Consider the following 20045-nt stretch of genomic DNA (forward strand, 5'->3'; position numbering starts at 1 on the left):
GTGGCCCTGCAAGGGGACTGGCCACACCCGAAGCCACACACCTGCTGCTGATCAGGCCTCGTCGGGGGAGCTACTTAAGAGAGTCTTGGAGCTTCCACTGGCGCGGGATCATTGCATGAGACTCCACGTTAGTCTTCTGTTTAGTCTGAAAGTGTATGCCTGCCATTACGGAGTGTCCTGACAGCTGCCGCTATTGTTTCCCGCAGGAGGAGGGTGGAAGGCTTGGGAGAGCAGCGAGCACCGGGGGGTGCTGACACGGGAGCAGAGAGCACGAGGGAGACACGACACGGGAGTCTGGGGAATACACTGGGGTTTATTGTTACTTTCTACCATCACTGTAAATAAACGCACTGTTTATACACAGAGTACCGCGCCTGGGTCCTCCTTTTCCCCACATCCCCACGGTTTGCCATGCCATACCGTGACAATAATAATGACACTAATAACACCCCTGCAACAGCCCTCCCTTGCCTCTGGTCCTCTTGGATGGCTGCCCCATCTGGTGCCTCCGTCCTTCTTCATAGGATGTCGAAGAAATGTGTTGTCTCAGGTTTTCAGTAGTTTTGGGGGCTGTGGCCTAGATATATTTTTCTTCCTGTCCCTGATTAGATATTATAATATCATACCATATAAAATTTTATAATGGAAACAACAAATACAAATGAATAAAGAAACAGATAAAAGAAACACAAGTGGAGCCAATAGAGAATGTATAGAGCTGATCTTCAAAAAGTAAAATGTGTTTGGCCCCACAAGCATTCAGATCAGAGTTCTGATTGCAAAAACTGCCAGACAGGACATAAATTTAAAAAAAAGGAAAAATGACATTAGTGAAGCAGGGCTTAGCATGTGGTCGACCAAACTGTATTTATTCCAAGAAAAAAACAAAACTGGAATAACAAGATGACAAGAGACATGTTGCAACTCGTCCTCTCTCAGAATAAAATAACAGAGCAGTTTCAGTTGAAGCTGAGCTGCTCATTGCACCACTAAGTAGCACAGCTGTAACATAGCTGCACCTGCTCGAGTTACAAGATACATGCACAGTAAATAAATAGGCTTATATTTAAGAAAAATGAGAAAGAATGTATTATTTACAAAGATTGTATTAACAAGTATTATTTTTCAATAGAAATACATTAATTTGATATTAAAGGAGAGAAACAGAGGTGCATACAGTTAAAAAGGAAGACTGTCACAACAATTAAGAATAGGTCAATACAACGAGAACCAAAATAAATAAAACTGTTAACTTATTATTTATCTACAGATTATATATTGTACAGTTGTGCTGCCTCATTTGCAAATAAAGTTTTCTTGATTTGGACTGTATATAAATATAGCCTGTTTAGACCTTAAAACTATGTTGTTTGGCTCTTATTAGTCAGATCGACTCTGCCATGCATGGCACTTAAATTCATTATGAAAACTCTTTCTAATACAAGACCTTTATGAATGGTGCCTCACAGAAAAGTGCTGCTTCTGATTTAGCATTGTAGCTATCACAGATTATTAGACTCAGTGCAAAATTAACAGCTGATGAAAGTGACAGTCATCAACTGTAGGTTAGAGGTAAGAAGCCCTTCTTTGGTTGCCTAGATGAAGTTAAAACATTTTGGGTCTTTTGAGGTTTCTACAGTGATTTTAATTTTACTTCCTATATTATGGCCATGGACATGGTCCAATCCTGAGGCTCACCGCTCCTGATTGGCCATTTTAAAGCAAAATTAGCTACACTAGGATTGTCAGTCTGTGACTTTGGGTGAGACCCAAAATAGCTGTTTTTCCTGAAAAGGTGTGTCTACAACCAGAAAAGTAGTTACAAAGTTACAATAATGCACTGGAATGGGAAATGGAGCATATTCTCCTTGTTTCCAAGACAATATGTTTTATTCTTGGACTCCTAAGCAGCTTCGGATGGTTCACAGTTCAAAATAATACTTATTTATCTTTGTTTTTAAGCCTCAGTCTGACACTTCAGTTCGTCTTCTGTCTTTTCTTGGCTTCTCTCCCTATAAGCCAACTTTTGTCTGACTGACTGGTTTCCCTCATAAACAGAAGGTTTGAATGGTAAGGGGACCTTTTGTGCTCATGGTCAGAACTACATGTCTCAGATGAAAATATTGATGATATCCACTCATGCAACTCATGCAACTAATGCAACTAATGCAACTAATGCAATAAAAGTGATTACATGACCTCATCACATAAAACACATACTACAGGTCATCTAACACAGTAAGAAATGTAACAATCAATTTGCACAGATGAACTGAGTTGAGTTATTGCCATTTAGAAATACATACAGAGAGACTAAAGACTGAAGACTGTTTAAGCACAAGTGCTTTGTTCAGGGATACTGACAATGACAGTCACTGTATTCATGTAAACTCTTTTTCAAAGCCTGTTTCCCTGTCATTGAAATGTGTAGCTTCTTCAGCTGCTCTCCTGCTTCCTCCAGATATTTCAGAAGCTCCACTTCCTGATCTTACTTCATCTGAAGTTCTTGCCCCTCTGGAGTTGTGTGGTTATCTATCAAAGCTGTTCCTTGTGGTGTTTACACATCTGGATTCTTGAGCATCACCTCTTTTTCATCATGTTCATGAATCCTAGTAAAAATACAGTGTTAACTTGTCATTTTGTGTTCTTTGTGGTCACATAGACCAATGTATACAATTCACAGACAAGAGGATTCACTTGTGTTTGAATATTGGCTTAATTTATCAGGCTTTTTAAAGTATTTACCCCCTATTTGGAATTGGTTTTATTTTGATTCTTCGTGAATGAAAAAAGAAGTTTAGGGTCATGGCACATTGTTGACATGCTTGCCATGTTTTCTCAGATCTCAGTAGAGAACATTTAATGTTCTTGTAATGACAAAAACACTATTTTAAAATGGAAAAAAAGAGAGACTTATTTACCTTACTCGGCATCTGTGAATGGTCAGTAGAATACTCAGAAACACGGCGAGTAAGCCCGGAACCAAGACCAATTTCAAAGACCAGGACGGGACTGGAAGATATCATGTAACATTATTAAAAACCACAGTAGTTTCACATATGGGATATGAAGCATTTCATCATGAAATCTACCTGGAACATGTATGTGTGTCTCTCTGCTCTGGTTGGTGTTCCTCTGTTGGACTCTGCAGGTGATGTTGTTGCTGTGTCTCTTCTCCACGGTCACTCTGCTGCTGACAGTATAGAGGTCATCAGGACCTCTGAGGGTCTTTGCAGGGCCAGCAGAGAGGAGGTTTCCCTCACCGTCCAACCACAGCAGCTCAGGCTCTGGATACCAGCCTGCAGACTCACACTGTAACACCACCCTGCTGCTGGTTTTACTTATTACCGTGACTTTAGGAAAGGAGACAGCACCTAAAAAAAGAAAAGACAACCAAGACCAGGAGAAATACTTTAAATTCACAGCGCCAACATTGTGATTATTGGTTGATTATGTTTGTAAAAGGTATCAGTGTGACCAGTAATTTAGAAAAGTGAACAGGAAAAGCAGAAGGAAATGAATCGATGGAACAACTTTGCTAAAATAACCAAAGAGACACATATACACTTAAGTTAATTATACAAGTTAGTTATTATGAAAGCAAATTACTAACATAGTGTTGCATTTTGAAGAAAATATTATTGCATTTTGACACGGTACACCCTGGATAGTTTGCTAATCTGTGGAAAGGTTAACACATAAAGTCAAAAAGCATTCACGCCTACAGACAATTTTGAACTGCCAGTTAACCTGACCCCACTAACTGCATGTCTTTGGACTGTGGGAGGAGGTGGGGGTACTGGGAGAGAACCCACACAGCTGTGGGAAAAACATGTAAACGCCACACTGAAAACACCAGTCAAACCCATCAGAGCTAATACCCAAAACACTACTGTGAGGTATCACTGCAACAGCATGCTGAACATTAATGTATTCATTTGTTGACTTATTAAGGGGGCAATAAATAAGTTAACCTCTTAAGCCGCACAGAAAGCACAGAAAAAAAAAGTCTTATTTTAATTTTTGCTTTTTTGACAAAAGTTATGGTTTGGGTTTGAGATCTGGTTGAGGTCATTAGTGGAGAATTAGATCTCTCGAAGTTAATGACATATCCTGAGTCATGCATACATATTAACAAGAGGATCCCAAGCTTTCTTCCCTCAAGGTTGAAAAATCCTTCTACTCCATGCAGGGATCCAGTCCCATGACACTAAAGGATAACTTGATCTGAAGTAGTTGTAATGAGTAGATGTAATGTTTCCATGAGAACAAGAAGCCAGTGTCTCCATTCTTTTCTTTCAGTTACATGAGATTTTTAAACTCAAATTGAGCACTCAAAGTACTTTAAAACACATTAATACATAAAGAAAGGACATAAAAAAATAATATAACGTGCATTTACTTACCAACAATGAGTTTAATGAAGGCCTCTTGTCCCACTTGTGGCACAAGGCATCTGTATATTCCCTCATCAGAGATGGTCACGTTTGAGATTTTCAGTGAAATGTCTCCATGTTCCAGTTTTTCCTTAACCACTGATGTCCTTCCTCTGTACGACGGCTGTTTGTTCACCACGTGTTCTTTTTCGTCTGCCCACTCGTAAACAAACCCGGGTGTTAGGTCAGGTCTCGCCCACTCCAGTCTCATCCCATTAGCATTCATTTCTGGTTTAACGTGGCACGGCAAAACAACCTCTTCCCCAACTGTGGCCACGACTGCTCGCAATGGAACGACAATGAGAGGCCGCCCTGAGGAGGAAATGGAAAATGGAAACAGCGGAGTAAAGTGAGCATTCCTGACAGTGTAAGTCACAGTTACTGTCAAACCTCTTACAGTTTACAAACAAGTTGACATTTATATAAAATTAGACCAAACTGGAAATACTACTTCTACTACTACTACTACTAATAATAATAATAATCTAACCTATTGTGGGGGGTTTTTCACGTCTTAAACTTGTACTTTCTTACATGACCCAAATATTTCCCATGTGTGGGACTAATAAAGGTTTATCTTATCTTAACTTACCAAGCACTTAACCTTGGTGACGTTGAGCTCAGAGAAGAAAATGAAAAAAATGTACAAACTGTACTGTAAACTGCAGTCAAACCACATGACAGTCGTTTACACAGAAGGCATCTGACCCCAGGATATAATAAAAAACAAACAAACTACGATATAATATAATATAATATAATATAATATAATATAATATAATATAATATAATATAATATAATATATGACAACAATCATGACCTGTTCAGGCAACCAAAAATGTGGCCTTTGCTTCTGTTTTTTGGTTTAAGGAGGAGAAACACAAAAGGTTGCATAACAAAACATATAATGCAATTATGCAGTAAAAATGTCTAATAATCCAATGGCGACATCAAATGAGCGTTCAGTAGAAAAGAGTATTCAAAACACAAAAGACTACACAAAGAAATGCTTGATAGGCTTTGATAGGCTATTGTGAAAGGCTTTGTGGGTTGGCTCTTTGATTCTGGAGGAGGAAGTTACTGATCTCAACCACAAATGTTTTGCACGCAGTTAAGAGGCAGCGCGTGCAATGTGAAGTGACACCATGCTGATAAAACTATGAACTCACCTCTGTGTATCAGGAGAAGGCAGAAAATCATGTGCTGTAAAATCATGGCTCTGTAGCCTCTCAACGATAACTTATATCTCCACAGATGCATCTTGGAAATCTTAAAGAAAAAGAAAAGTTGTAAAATTAACGAGATTAAAGACAATCAAAATAAATCATGCTAATTGTGCGATTTTGCTCCAAGAGAAAAGGCATTTTCTGTTTGTTTTGTCCTCTTTTCTTCATCATTGACTGTTTTTTCTCCCTCTTCTGGTCGTTTTTAATTCGTTTTTTATATTTGCTTTCAAAACAATGAACTCCCCCTTCCAGATATTTTCATATAAACCGATTGTTAAGTTTCTGCATTGACTCCGGACTTAGTTTTGTCGCTGTAGTCATAAGCTTCTTGCTTTTGTGTTAAATGACATTAAGTATCAAAGTTAAATCAAAAATTTATACTCACAAGAGATACTTAACTGTGATTTTATCATGTCATATAATGCGAAAAAAGCTATTCTATTCTATTCTATTCTATTCTATTCTATTGTTTTAATCTCAAAGCCAGAAAACGACAAAGACATATAAACGATGTTGGACGGTTTTAAAATCCCCCGAACTGCTGTGACCCCTTCCGTCAGCTGAGAAAACTCTAACATTTAAATCGACTGTACTTGGATGGGTAACGAAATGTTTCTCCCACTGAAAACGCTACAGCGGGATGACAGAATCGACCTTTTGGGAATTGCGACTTACTGCTATTGTGTCCTTGTTTACTTGCATTCATCTTTTATAAGGCATTGATGCCTCTTTTGTTGTTGGACCCTATCTGAAAGTTACGGATACCACGTTCACTTTCACTGTATTGTTGTCTGTTTCTTCTTTGTATTATTTGTTACGATATATTTATATAATTGCACATAAACGTTAAAACCTTTACATCGACACTGTAAGGTGTTTTACTTCTATAACAGTTCTGATGAGAATAATCAAAAGTATTTAAGAGGAATTCTTACCTCAAAGAGAACAAAAGTCTACGACTTGCTGCGCAAGAGCTCTGTTGTTTGTTTACACTGTCACGTGCGATCAGCCGCGTGAGCTTCCTGTCTAAAACGAGGAAATCGTGACGACGATAATATAGCTCAGTGTTTTTAAGCTAAACGTTGTTTGCAGATGCCATGTATATGTAAATATATAGCAACAGATATATAAAACCTCGTGTCTCAGCGTTACCGTGAGCTTTCACTGATATGGCATTTCTGGTGTCACTTTTCTCTATAACGCTCTCTCTCTCTCTCTCTCTCTCTCTCTCTCTCTCTCTCTCTCTCACACACACACACACACACACACACACACACACACACACACTGTGGTCTTTGATTTCATCATTTTCATATTTTGACAAATTTGTTTGAAGGCTGTAAAATAAATCGATTTAATAACGTTCTTTTAAAAATATATTTTATTTGGGTTAGATCAACACGTTTTTGTACATAAACGTGAAACTGGACTCGTACAGTCTCTCTATAAGAACAGAAACACCCTACAAAGCCTCGTTATCAGTGCAAAATTGCATTGAGGTTTTGCAAAAACGATGTGCTTTACCTGCTCTGTAATTCAGCCTGAAGCTGCCTCAGACCTAATAATAACTAAAGTAATACACAAGGCTTCGACAAAGATAAGTAAACTATATACTATGGCAGACTCCACGAATCAAACTATAGAGCTGGAAAGTTGACACGTCGATGAAGCACCACCAGCCCGTTTACTGTGTAAATCGAGTGTAATGTTTCATTTTTAACACCAGATGGCGACCCCTGGAGAGGTCAGGAGCACCACCTTTTTTCTTCTTTTTTTTGTTGGTGTTGAAGCGTCAGTGTGTCAGCAGGTGAGAAACAGCGTAACTGCTGCACCGCCCACAGCCAAACCAAGATCAAAAGTCTGAGGTTGTGAGTAGTGATGGGCAGATGAAGCCCCATGAAGCACTGAAGCTTTTCATCCAATTGGTTCACCCCAACACGAAGCTTCATGAAGCTTCATTTGCTCTAGCAGGACACCTACTGGACGTAAAAATAATAGCTGGCATGAATTTGAAGAGTGTGGCATTTTGCACACAGCCTGTAAATGTCAACAACAAAAGGAGTGTGTAAAACATGTATATTGTAGTGATGGCAGTATACTGTGTATATTTATAGTGGCAGTATGGGAAATGATTATTTGGAAATGCTTGAAATGGAAATGATCATTTACTGTGAGGTGAGGTGTGGTTGGGGTGTGGACAGTGGTTGTGCTTTTGTAACGTTGAGGTATGGACAGCTACACACTGAGGCTTTGAGCCTCAGTCCTGCCTGTTCACATTTTATTCTGTAAAAACTAAATTTTCACTGCTTTTATGACCTTTTTAGTGGGGAGAACATAGCTAGGATTTAATGATTTAACAAATCTTTTGAATCCTTTGTCCTCCACAATGCTAAATGGCTGGGAGTCCTCAATCACCATGCTGACCAGGTCTTCATCTATTTGAGATTGTTCTCCTGAGGAAAGACAATAAAGATAAAGCACAAATATAAATATCACACACGTAACTTATAACAGTTGTATAATATTGTTATATCATTTAGTAACATTACAGCATGCTATATTATCATTGCATTTGATGGCTCACCTGGTCTTGCTCCACGATCGGTGTCCCCCTTATTCTCATGCAAAGCTCTGTAGTGCCTAAGCATGGATGAGGTGTTGCTGTTATATCCCAGCTCCCTGGCACATAGCAAACACTTCACCTTGTACAAAAGTCAAGACAGCTCAACATAAATTGTATTGCACCATCAGTATCATGAAAATACATCTTCTGTAGAAATTTACATACCTTGTTGGGAGGAATAAGATCAAAATGTTCCCACACAGGGGAGGACATCCTCCTCTTCTTAGCTGGCTCCATTCTCTCCTGACTTTCTCTCCTCACTCTCATAAACCTCCAAACTGTCTCCAAACTCTCACTAACCGCAACTCTCCATCAAACACCCACATTTTGAATGAAGTCTGAGGGGTTTATATCGCTGTCATATCTCGCGGCAAAGTTCGAACCACTTCATGAACCAGTCACGTGGTACAGCCGGGCAGCGAGGCTTCGGACGTCATCATTTTCAGCTCCTCCCATAAATGAAGCAAGCCTCGATACGCGCTTCGCGGAAACGCCCCCTCCATTACTCGACACACGCTCCGAAGCCTCGATACAGAACGTCCCATCACTAGTTGTGAGTGTCAGTCAGTGTGTATGATCACACTGATCTGAAAGGCTTCTCGTGTCTGCAGAGAGAATGATAACTTCCGAAACATTTAATTTGGTTCTTCAGTAATTGAGGGGGAAAGTCTTTTGTCCTTTAGGGATGTATCGTCGTCTTTTCGTGGTTGCCAGTCTGCTGTCATCCTATATGGGTAAGAAAGAGAGCTGGGTTATGCTGATTTTGTTTAGTGCAACGATTTAATTCACGTTCAGTCAAAGACTAAAGTAGGGGAGACCGGGGATAGTTGTAACATTTTTGACATTTCTGTCTGTAAATTGGAGCTCTTTTAAGGTAGTGGATTCAAAATGTAATGCAAAGTATTTACATGTCTCTGCTATTAAATAGTGCAGCTATTTTCTCTGCAGCACAATTACCCATTGCATGGTATGGTCTCAAACACGAAGAGTGAAATGTTACAATTAACCCCATAGTCTGGGTTAGTTGTAACATATCCTGGGGTGAAATGTAACACAATGAAATAAGGGTACTAACAAAACATTAACGTGTAATCTTTGTTTATTCAACACATGAATGCACTTAGAGCCATTTATGTAGCTGTGTGTGTGTGTGACAGAATGCAGAAATCCAGCTTTTGAACATATTCCAACCCCCCAAAAAAGACAAATTATGTAATTTTCTGCAACTGAATATTTCATTAATTTTGGTTGGTCTTCCTTGAGTTTGGCCTCATTGGCTCAGTGGGCATTATAACCTACAACTCTTGCACTAATTTTGAACATAACAATGAAGCTGAAAAAATGTAGTTGTTCACCAGCATCGCAATTCCATTACTTTTTATCCTGGCTTACCTTGGTGTGGTTTGCAAAGTTGTAACATCTGCATTATTGTTACAACTAACCCAGACTGTTGCTGTTACAACTAACCCAGACTGTTGCTGTTACAACTGACCCAGACTCCTATAGCCATGAACTAGCTAACATTACAGCCAACAGCTAAAACATTAGCACTAAAGACCTACACAGAATATATCCCCATAGACATACAAATAACATAATTTAAGTTTGATGAGTTTAACTGCAAAGCAGATAATGCTATTAGAAGTTGAAATTAAGTAGAAAAACGTACTTTTTGTCATACAAATCACTTTTTTTCATGTTAAATTGTCTGTGTTTGACAAAATGTGCTGATTTTTCACATGTGATAGCAGAACTGAATTGGGCATGCACAGGATGAGTCACATCATTTGAAACTTAGCCCTGATTGGAGAAATTGGAAGTGTTACAACTGACCCACGTTACAACTATCCCGGTCTCCCCTAAATCAGAAGTGCCAAAGAACGTTAGGGATTTTACTGAAAGGAAAATTTAAAAGGTCGGTTAACTGCAAAACGCCCTCGTCATGCATCGCTGTTATCAGATAAAGATCACAGGAGCCAACAGGTTTTTTTTTTTTCAGGATTTCTTTAAATTAACTTTTTCCAAGCGGTGAACAGTGATTCCTGGCCGTCAACAGGATACTTAACAGCACAAGCTCAACATGACCTTTCATTGCACGTGCCGCGGATCCAAGCAATACTGCGATTGTTTGTCTTCCACTAGTGCGAGAAAGTGTTTGTTTAAACTTCACCTGTTGCCGTTACCTGTGTAAATCATGCCAAACCAGTTAGCTGAAAAATAATAACTCAGCGTCCTTAGGTCAAGTTTCAAATCTGCAGTGATCTCAGGACGTTGTTAAGAGATTTTCAGAATAAAATAATAGTTTTCAACATTATAGACAGGATTTCATATTATACATTCTGTAGTCGTGCTGTATAATTACTACAAACACTGTTGTCATAGTATTTTTAACCAGTGCTGAAATTATGGTTATTTAATGTAATTACTCACAAAGTTTGAAAAAACAAAACCATAATGCATTTAAAAGTAACCCCAAATCAATACGAATATAATACATCTATAAATGGATAAGAGAGGAAGAGAAAATAACAGATATGTCAATTAAATATGCCACAGTCTAGTGCAGAGGGAATTTGGGGGACTTGAAAGAGGAAAAAACACAAACATAATTGTGAACAGCAATGATGTGCAATCATTTAATCATAATTGTTCTTTAATTGTTAAAGATGCACACACTGCATGCCTGAATCAAATGAAATGTACGGTTTGTTAACTGGTGCAGAACTGTGCACCATGTTCAAAGTTTCTGATGTTCAGTCTTAACTATGTCTGCATGTCTTAATGAGGAGTTGCTGCCATGTGATTTGTGTGAATAGATATTTGCACTGACATGCAGTTGAACTGGTGTACCAAATAAAGTGTGTTTCTATGCATCTTGCTTACGTAAATGTCACAATTATCTGTGTCCTGAAAAAGTGTGGGACATAGAGTATGTGTGAGACAGTGTGGGACATTTTCATGTATGTACAAAGTATACATCTTACAGGTTTGGGGACTTCCCCACCTTACCTCATGAACATCACTGGCCAATATCTTAATCACGCTGAACCAACCAGTGCAAACCTCAATAGATGGACTCGTGCCAATAGTTGTATCATTAACCAAATACTATGCATTTAAAAATAAATGCCATCAGAAATGCAGTGCATTCAGAAGTTCATGATTAATTGGATGAGAGAATATTTGAGTGACTAAGCCGTCATTGTTGCGTCACAGGAAAGTACTGCTGCAACGTTATGCAGGTGAAAAAGATAATAAGTGCAAGCAGCTGATTGTGGCATTCAAAGTCCTCAGAAACAAAACGTCCTTGTCAGTCTTGCAGCTTTGTTTTCTGTCGGGCTCTTTGGGTGGCAATTTTCTTTCATTTCAAATAAGATACGATGGCCAAACCTGGATAAGAGAAAAAATAAATCAACAATGCCACCAAAAAACAAACAAAGAAACAACAAAAAAAAAACAACAGTTTAATGTGTCAGAATATTTTTTTTTTCTCTTAAAAAGGGGCTTTCTCTTCTGAATGTCGTACTTTTGTTACAGATGTATGCCCTTATAGCTTTAATGTGGCATTAAAAATATATGGGATAGACTTGATTGTCTCTGTAATGTAACTGTAATCCTGCTGGTCAATACTCAGAGTATTGATCAGGATTTGAAAAAGGCTGGTAAACTGCAGAGTTTGCCTTGCAGCTCCGTGCTCTCTTCACCTATAGAATAACATACAGGAGTCAATCCACCTGGAGGCGTAAAGTTTTACTCACATTGTTTATTGCCTACTTCAATAACTTTAGTTTTTATCATTTTAATATGGTTGTTTATCCTTTTTGTGTTTCTTTTTTCTTTTCGTTTCTTTTTTCTAGGTGGATCCTCTGCTCAGGATCAGCCAGTGCACGTTCTTGCCTTTGCTGGTGGAGATGTTATTCTACCGTGCAGTTTCAATATCTCTGACAAGGAAGACTTTCCGACTGTTGAGTGGTCCAAGGAAGGCTTGAAGCCAAATGTTGTCTTCTTGTACCGGGATGGTTGTGAGGCCTACGAGATGAAGAATCCAGCCTTCGAGTACAGGACAAGCCTCATCATGAAAAAGCTCAAAGATGGAAACATCTCATTACGGATCTCCAATGTGCAGGTGTCTGATACTGGAAAGTACCAGTGCCTCGTATTCCAGAAAAATGTCGCCAGGAAGGTTTCAACAGTGGAGCTGTTTGTGGGTATGTCCACTCATGTTCATTTCTACACAAAGAGTTCACCATTGAATTGCCTAAGTGTGCTCCACCCACTTAAATGTTGGATTCTTGTCCAGTTCAGCTAAATTCATTTAACATGCGATCAGGATCTGGGTTTTACTTTAGAGTCAGAGCTTGAAGGGGCACAATTTTGAATTACAGGAGGATAAACTATGCTCCACAAAGTTTATGCTAGGTTAGATGGTGGTCATTGATATAAGTTGACCCTACCCCTAACAGCACAGAGCTCTTGGCTTTAAACATAGACAGTATCTGTGAGCTGCTTCTTTTCTTCATCTGTATCTCATTTCATCTTCTATCTATTTGATTTTCCTTTTGAATAAACAATTGAGCTATTAATTATACCTAAAAATCTGAATCCATTCTTCGGGTCGTATAGCAACTGAATAAAAATCAATGATACGTCCATAAATCCACACACTTGTAAAACTTCTCACATTTCAGCCTTTGGTTGTCAACAGTCTAAAACTACTTCAAAGTTAAATGAGTCTTGATGAGTATCGAGCTTTATTGGTTGATAAGGTTAGCCACTATCTTGCTAGAGCAAACTTTCCTTCTGCTCAAATGTTCTGTTTATGGAGGTCAACAGACGAAAGCATAGGAAACAGGGGAAACTAGCTTCTTTTAGACAGTGGAGCTGAACAGAAGAGTTGCACCAACGACCAATAAAAGAGGAGTAGACCATATTTTGACTGTGACATATACAAAGCTGCTCTAGTTGAGTTCAAAGATAAAAACATAACATAATAGATCCAAAAAAGGAAACTTTAAACAGATTTCCAAATGGAAGGAACAGAACAGAGATTATTTAAACACAGAACAAGCCACTACTTTCAGCTAAATATCACACTTTAGTGGCAAGTATCCCGAGTATAGGCTGTAAATATAGTAGCAGTTGTGAAAATCACCGAGAATCAATTCCACTTTGCTCTTTAAGTAATACATTGTGTACATAACATTTAATCCTATGGGTTAAAAATACGCGACTGTATTCTGCGTCATTTCTGAAGCTTAAAGTACAAACAACAGCTTCATCCACAGGAATGTCCTTTGAGTTCAGTGTGTGTACACATTTGACTCTTTTTTTTTTTTTCTTTTCTTTTTAATAGTTGGGTGTTTCATAACAGGCTGAACTGGTTGATCATTAGCCTCATTGCTCATGTAGCAATCGCCCACCTGTGGGCTGGACCGGAAGAACATATCCGGTGTGTCCTCATTTGGTTTCATGTCTCTCTGTTTAAATGTGATTTAGACCAAATGTGGACATTAAATCAAGCTGCCACTGCCAATAATGAAAAACAGGAAATGAGACTATTGCATTTCTTGAAATTCTTGTTTCATTCGTGTCTTCATTAAATCCCTGAAGTTGAGTCACAGTCATTAGACCTTAAACAAGCAACCATTGCATCACCAAACCTCTGCCAGGGGTAGTTGATAAAATTCTGTTATTGTTACAAATTTGGATATATTTTTGTCCCTAATGAATGAAAAATATTAACACAACCAGAAACCATGGTGATACCTGCATCATTTTTTTTTTTTTTTTTTGGGGGGGGGGGGGGGGGGGGGGGGGTCTGTAAAGTAAATTGTGTGTGCTAAACTTTCAAATGACACCAGCTTTATTTCATTATTTTACTGGGAATATGGCCAGTTGGCCTTGCTCAGAAGTGCATATTATACTATTAATAATATTTGTCCAATGTAAGATTTAAACTTCTGTAAAAGTTGCCATGGTTAAGGATTGGTTCACATGAGATAATCTTTCTTTCATCAGAGGAACAGACTTTCAGGATGTCTTTTTATAGGAGGAGACACTCATCTACTTAAACGCTCAATTTCAAGGAGCTTTAGAAAAGTTGTTTACTTTATAAAAAGCACAGCTCCATATAATTATCATAGGGTCGTGACCTTACAGTTTAAATCGCTCTGAGGCAACTGCTGTTGTGATTTGACACTGTCTATAAATAGTGTAATTTAATTGTGTAAAAGCAGTTTGTATTGTCTGTGTATCACTTAGAGTGTCTTTCATTCTTCTTCAGAAGCCAAGAGTGTTATAAAGTGTGGGATTGACGTCATAGATGTAACTTTAACATAAAAACAATAACAGGTTTATCAGAAATAAGGACAGGTGCATCGGATGGAAGATTTATGATCACACCTTCTGGTTTTGTTGTTTTTACAGTGGCTGTTTCTGAGCCAAGGCTTTCAGTGATTTCAGCGGAGGGTGATGCCATAACTCTGCATTGTGAAGCAAAATGCTGGCTGCCAGAGCCTCAGGTAACATTTCTGGATGACAATGGAAAGAACATCTATGGGGAAAACCCCAAAGGACAACAAGATGCCCGTGGATGTTTCACTGTGACACAAAGAGTCACTCTGCAAAGAGCTACCAGCAGGTTATACATATTTTTTTAGACATTAATAATTGGATAAGCATTTTTAATTTTATTACAGTACTGTGCAAAAGTCTTGAATCTCTCTCTTTATATTCTGATAGGACAACAGGAAAACGCAGCGTCAGAACTCATTGTTTCTCTGGCTTTAATCTCATTAAGTAACTGTCAGGAGTAGTTCTCGTGTAGTGTAACCCTATCTACTGAGGACTGGCCTCCTGAGAGCCAGGACCCCTATATTCACACTGTGAGATCATCATGACACAGCACAAAATAAACATCCAAAGGAGAATTTCAGTGACCTTCAGCAACCCCGATGAGTATTCTTGAAGACTACCTAAAGAAATGACAAGAAACATTGCCTATAAGAGTTCAGACTGTGTGCCCATTTGTGTTTGTACTTTTCAATAAATCACTGCACTTTCCCCCCATTGAATTCTTTAGGTGGGAAAAAGTGCAGTGATTTATTGCACGTAGACTGGCTCAAGACTTTTGCACAATACTGCAGATTATGTTTAACCAACTAACTGTAAAATTAGATTTTCACTTATATGATGTGATTTATAAACTGTGTATTTGTCAAACAGTATAACCTGCAGAGTTCATCTACAAGAGTTTAACCAGACCAGGGAAACAAAGATCCTCATACCAGGTATGCCAGATCTTCACGTGTGCATTCAAACTCCCATATTCACATTTTGTTTAATGCATTTGCTATCTATTTAGGGTTTATGTGTAGGTTTTATTGGGATTTCGTGTGTGGAGTTTTATCAGATGACCCCTATGTTAACCATTTGCTCTCTAGTTGCTTTCCACATGTCACTTCACACCAGGATTGACACCCTAACCCACTGTTGTCTTTATTCTAAGCTGTAAGAAATCCACACCAGACCTGGGTGTACCCTCATGCTTCGCGCATCTTTTATTATCTCTGTCACGCTTGCTGTACATGCTTGGCTGCCAGCCATACACATCAACGATGATCCCCAAACATAGGACCCTACACAGATTCTAGGCTGATTGCAATGCACAGGTGCGTCTGCCTTCCCTGCAGCGGCACCGCAGAACACACCTGTGATTGATAATGTAGTTCTAGCCAAAATATCTATACTTAGAAACCGATCCATCCATCCATTCTCTTCCACTTATGCATGTCTTTGGATGCTGGGAGAAAGCCAGATTACCTGTGGAGAACTCACGCAAACGCAGGGAGAACATGCAAACTCCCCACAGAAAGACCCCGCCCTGAAATTGAATTCTTTCTGTGAGGCAACAGTGCTTACCACCGTGTCACTGTGCTGCTTAGAGATCATGATAACAAATTGTATCTTTACTCCAATACAACCTATGTACGGCCTCTGCACCACATGCTTGCCAGTTTGCATATCGCCTCTATTCTTGACATTGTCTGGAGTCCTGTTGAGTTTTGTTGGCAGATCTGTCTGTCTGTCTGTCTGTCTGTCTGTCTGAGAATTATCTGTTCATATGTCAACACAATGTTATGTCATTTCAGGTGTCTGCATGAAGTCTGATCCTCACACTATCGCCATCACCATTGGAGGAACAGCACTTCTTTTCTTAGTTGCAGCCCTTTCATGCATAAAATGCTTCAGATTTGGTGAGTCACAGTTCTGAATTATACAAAAAAATGCAAAGCAAGGGCCATTGATATAGACTGCCAGTGAGCAGTTGAGAAACATTTTGAAATGACAGCAAAGTGGTTTTGGTGTTTTATTTTTTATTGTTGTTGTTTTAAGGATGAAGAAAAATGTAGCTGCTCTTTACATAGAGAACACAAAGACAGAATTGCAAGTCTTTAAGGTGGAAACTCAGGAGTTTTGAGACTGACTCAATAGTATACACTGATCAGGCATAACATTAATAATAACTGACATGGCACCAGTAAGTGGGTGGGATAAGTGGGAGCCAAGTGAACATTTTGTCCTCAAACTTAATGTCAGAAGCAGGAAAAACTGGGATAGGCATTTGAGCAAGTTAGTTTGGGCCTAAATTGTGATGGCTAGATGACGAAGTCAGAGCACCAACGAGTTCATGTTGAGCCAAGGCTCACTGATGGATGCGCGATCCGATCCAACAGACGAGCTACTGGAGCTCAAATTAAAGAATTAATTAAAGTTAATTTTGTTTCTAATAAAAGGTGTATGAATACATACACTGGGAAACACTTGGGAAACACCTGGTACCACAATGTACTTTTGGAAAAAGGCAAGCAGCAGATCCTGTTATACTGTTCTGCTGGAAAATCATTGCTCCTGCTACCCATGTGGGTAATACTTTGATACGTACCACCTACCTAAGAATTGTTTTTGCAGACCATGTACCCCTTTCGTGGAAATGGTTCCCTGAACTTTTTAGCAACATAATACACAACGTAATAAAGCAAAAACGGATCATGAATGGTTTATGAAGCTCAATCCAATCTGTTCGTCTGTGACATGTGTTTGGGCAAAGAAGTCCAGTCCAGTCCACTTCACAACTTCCACGACTTGAAAGACGTTTTTCTAACATCTTGATGTTTTGACAGTGAAAAGGGGACCAAAACAATATTCAATGGGTGATCATATTGTTTTGCCTGATCTGTGTATTTCTTGGAGTTCCTTTGTCTGTACAGTGATCATAGTTTTTGTTTTGTTTTACTGAAGTCATAAATCAAGTGAAAGGTTGGATAATTTTCCTATAGCCATCTATACAGTTTGAATTCTATTTGCCACAAGATGATTCAGCTTTTTTGTATTTTATTTTACACAGCTATTGTAAAGCAGCCAGTGAACAGAAAGACATCAAATCAAAGCCTCCTCCACCCGACAAGAGTTAACAGCACAGACAGCTCGGTAAATGGCAGCATTGGACAGATGAAAAGACAGTCTGGGTTTCTTATCGAAGATGAGACCCAAAAACTAGAGGACAGCAAAGTTGTTTCCTACAACAGTGGAACAACTGTCCAATGTCATTCCACAACCACAGCAGACGTTTCAAAACCCTCCAAACTACTGTTAACTCACGACCCTGACAACAAGAGCTTGACCAGTGTGTACAATCCAAACCCATCTTCAGTTTCAACCAGCTTTAAAACTCCAAAATCTGATGACTTACCCAAAAGCAGGGGTTCAAAGCTTATCATCAAAAGGCAAAACAGCTTTCCAGGACCTGGTCACATATCTCAAAGAAACCACCGTATGTACAGCAGTCCAGATATTTTACAACTACACTTACCAACATCCAACCCTTCTTCTGCTCTCAGTAGCCACCAGATGATCAACTCCAGTGTCTCACCCCATCAAAGCACCCACCATCCTCAGCGTAGACACTCGTCAGTACTTCCACAGTTAGCTGAATTTCATAACCGTCACAGCCTCCTGAGAAATTTACCTGAAGAAGATGAACATAGAAGTTTATTAAGAAATGAAAAGTAAAGGAAATGTAAGCTGTACATTTCAAGCATAAGGCAAGACAATGCTTGCTCGGTTTAAATGACTGAAACTCCTTAACTGAGCAATAACTAGAAACTGAAATTTCACACCAGTGATGGAAGCACGGAGTAGGGGCTTGACAGTCAGCTGCAGTGTCTCCTGTTCTTAAAATGTTTTTAATATTAAGCATGATTTCTTTCTTTTTCTTTGCATTACCAGTCAAAAAATGGGACCAGACCATGATGTATGGTGCTTGAGAGTTGGGGCTAGTTTGTATCTTTTTGTTTGTTTGGAGAAAAAAACCCATTTCTTTGTTAACATTGTTAACACTCTGTGGGGCGATCGTGGCTCAAGAGTTGGGAGTTCGCCTTGTAATCGGAAGGTTGCCGGTTCGAGCCCCGGCTTGGACAGTCTCGGTCGTTGTGTCCTTGGGCAAGACACTTCACCCGTTGCCTACTGGTGGTGGTCAGAGGGCCCGGTGGCGCCAGTGTTCGACAGCCTCGCCTCTGTCAGTGCGCCCCAGGGTGGCTGTGGCTACAATGTAGCTGCCATCACCAGTGTGTGAATGTGTGGATGACTGGATGTGTGAAGCGCTTTAAAGTCCTTAGGGACTAGTAAACCTGTACAAATGCAGGCCATTTCACCATCACTTTGTTAACATATAGGAGTGCTTTTCCAATAGATGAAATAATTTTAGCTAATTTTTTTCTTGCACTTTAAAGCCTTTTTTTACTTGCTATTGTATTTTTTTGTATACTGTTATGTATTAATGTGCTTGAGGAAAAAAAAATATATTTCCAATTATGTTTTTGCATAAACTGTGCAAATGGAAATTGATATGTTTGTATTTTTATAGATGAAACATTGGACATTGAGCTCTGTTTCAGTGGCTCATGTAACAAAAATGTTTTGTTATCCGAAAAAAAGAAAAAGGCTCCCAAATCATTCTTGTTTGCTAATGTTTTGCACAAGGTCATTTGTGCCTTTGTTTGCTGCCCTGATTATCCCAGTGTACTTTCTGCTGCCATGAATCAGAGCTAATTTCCCTGACTTTACTTTTTACTCAGGAAATGCTTTTATCGCTGCCCCGATTTTAAGTGTCAGATGACTCCACCAGGAACACTTAACCCAGGTGTTAAGTGTTTATTTATTTCATTGTATCTTTTCATATCTATAATGTATATTGATGTAAGTCTTTGGTATTACTTTTATGTCTTCAACTGTGTCTATTATTATTATTATTATTATTATAATTATTATTATTAAAAAGTTGTAGTTTGTAAAGTTTGTAGGGCATTTGTTGAATTTGCACACACTGACGACAACGATTAATACATTGAAAAGTACAAACACAAATGGGTACAAAGTCCGAATGCTCTTAGGCAATGTTTCTTGTAATTTCTTTAGGTCGTCTTCAAGAATATGCCTCAGGCTTCCTGAAGTGCATTCACAGTCAAAAATAACCACTTCATACATTTTCCCAATGCATTGTCATGTGACTTGTGTCATCCGTGTATATATTCAGGTTGGAACGTCCTTGTGTGGAGGGAGAAAATGTTCTCCCACACTCATAAACGGAAAGAAAGAAAGAAAAAAGTCAAGGCATCAAGTGGCAAGTTTAGTCCATTGTGCTACAGTGAAACTGGTAGCACAAAATGCTTTTATCACTGTATTTTATTTTATATTTTAAT

The 20045-nt window shown here is 38.9% G+C and overlaps 2 protein-coding genes across 2 annotated transcripts; one reads left to right on the top strand and one right to left on the bottom strand.

Annotated features, from left to right (window-relative positions):
- Positions 1-845: 845 nt before the first annotated feature.
- Positions 846-6831, bottom strand: LOC147334681 (butyrophilin subfamily 2 member A2-like). The gene is made up of 6 exons (XM_086274001.1): positions 6599-6831; positions 5607-5706; positions 4407-4748; positions 3093-3374; positions 2922-3012; positions 846-2609 (listed from the first exon to the last, which is right to left on the bottom strand). The coding sequence occupies exons 2-6, from the start codon at positions 5695-5697 to the stop codon at positions 2558-2560; spliced, it is 858 nt and encodes a 285-aa protein (XP_086130127.1). The 5' UTR covers positions 5698-5706; positions 6599-6831; the 3' UTR covers positions 846-2557.
- A 601-nt stretch (positions 6832-7432) lies between these two features.
- Positions 7433-19613, top strand: LOC147334682 (selection and upkeep of intraepithelial T-cells protein 1-like). Its single transcript, XM_086273950.1, has 6 exons — positions 7433-9020; positions 12144-12494; positions 14713-14926; positions 15511-15575; positions 16437-16541; positions 17693-19613. Exons 1-6 carry the CDS (start codon positions 8972-8974, stop codon positions 18355-18357), a joined length of 1449 nt encoding a protein of 482 aa, XP_086130076.1. The 5' UTR covers positions 7433-8971; the 3' UTR covers positions 18358-19613.
- Positions 19614-20045: the final 432 nt, after the last annotated feature.

This window comes from Aulonocara sp. 'chitande type north' Nkhata Bay, linkage group LG3 (assembly GCF_057382095.1).
Source record: "Aulonocara sp. 'chitande type north' Nkhata Bay isolate Kocher_YH1m ecotype deep benthic linkage group LG3, A_spYH_male_GT1.1, whole genome shotgun sequence".
In the NCBI taxonomy this organism is placed as follows: Eukaryota; Metazoa; Chordata; class Actinopteri; order Cichliformes; family Cichlidae; genus Aulonocara; species Aulonocara sp. 'chitande type north' Nkhata Bay.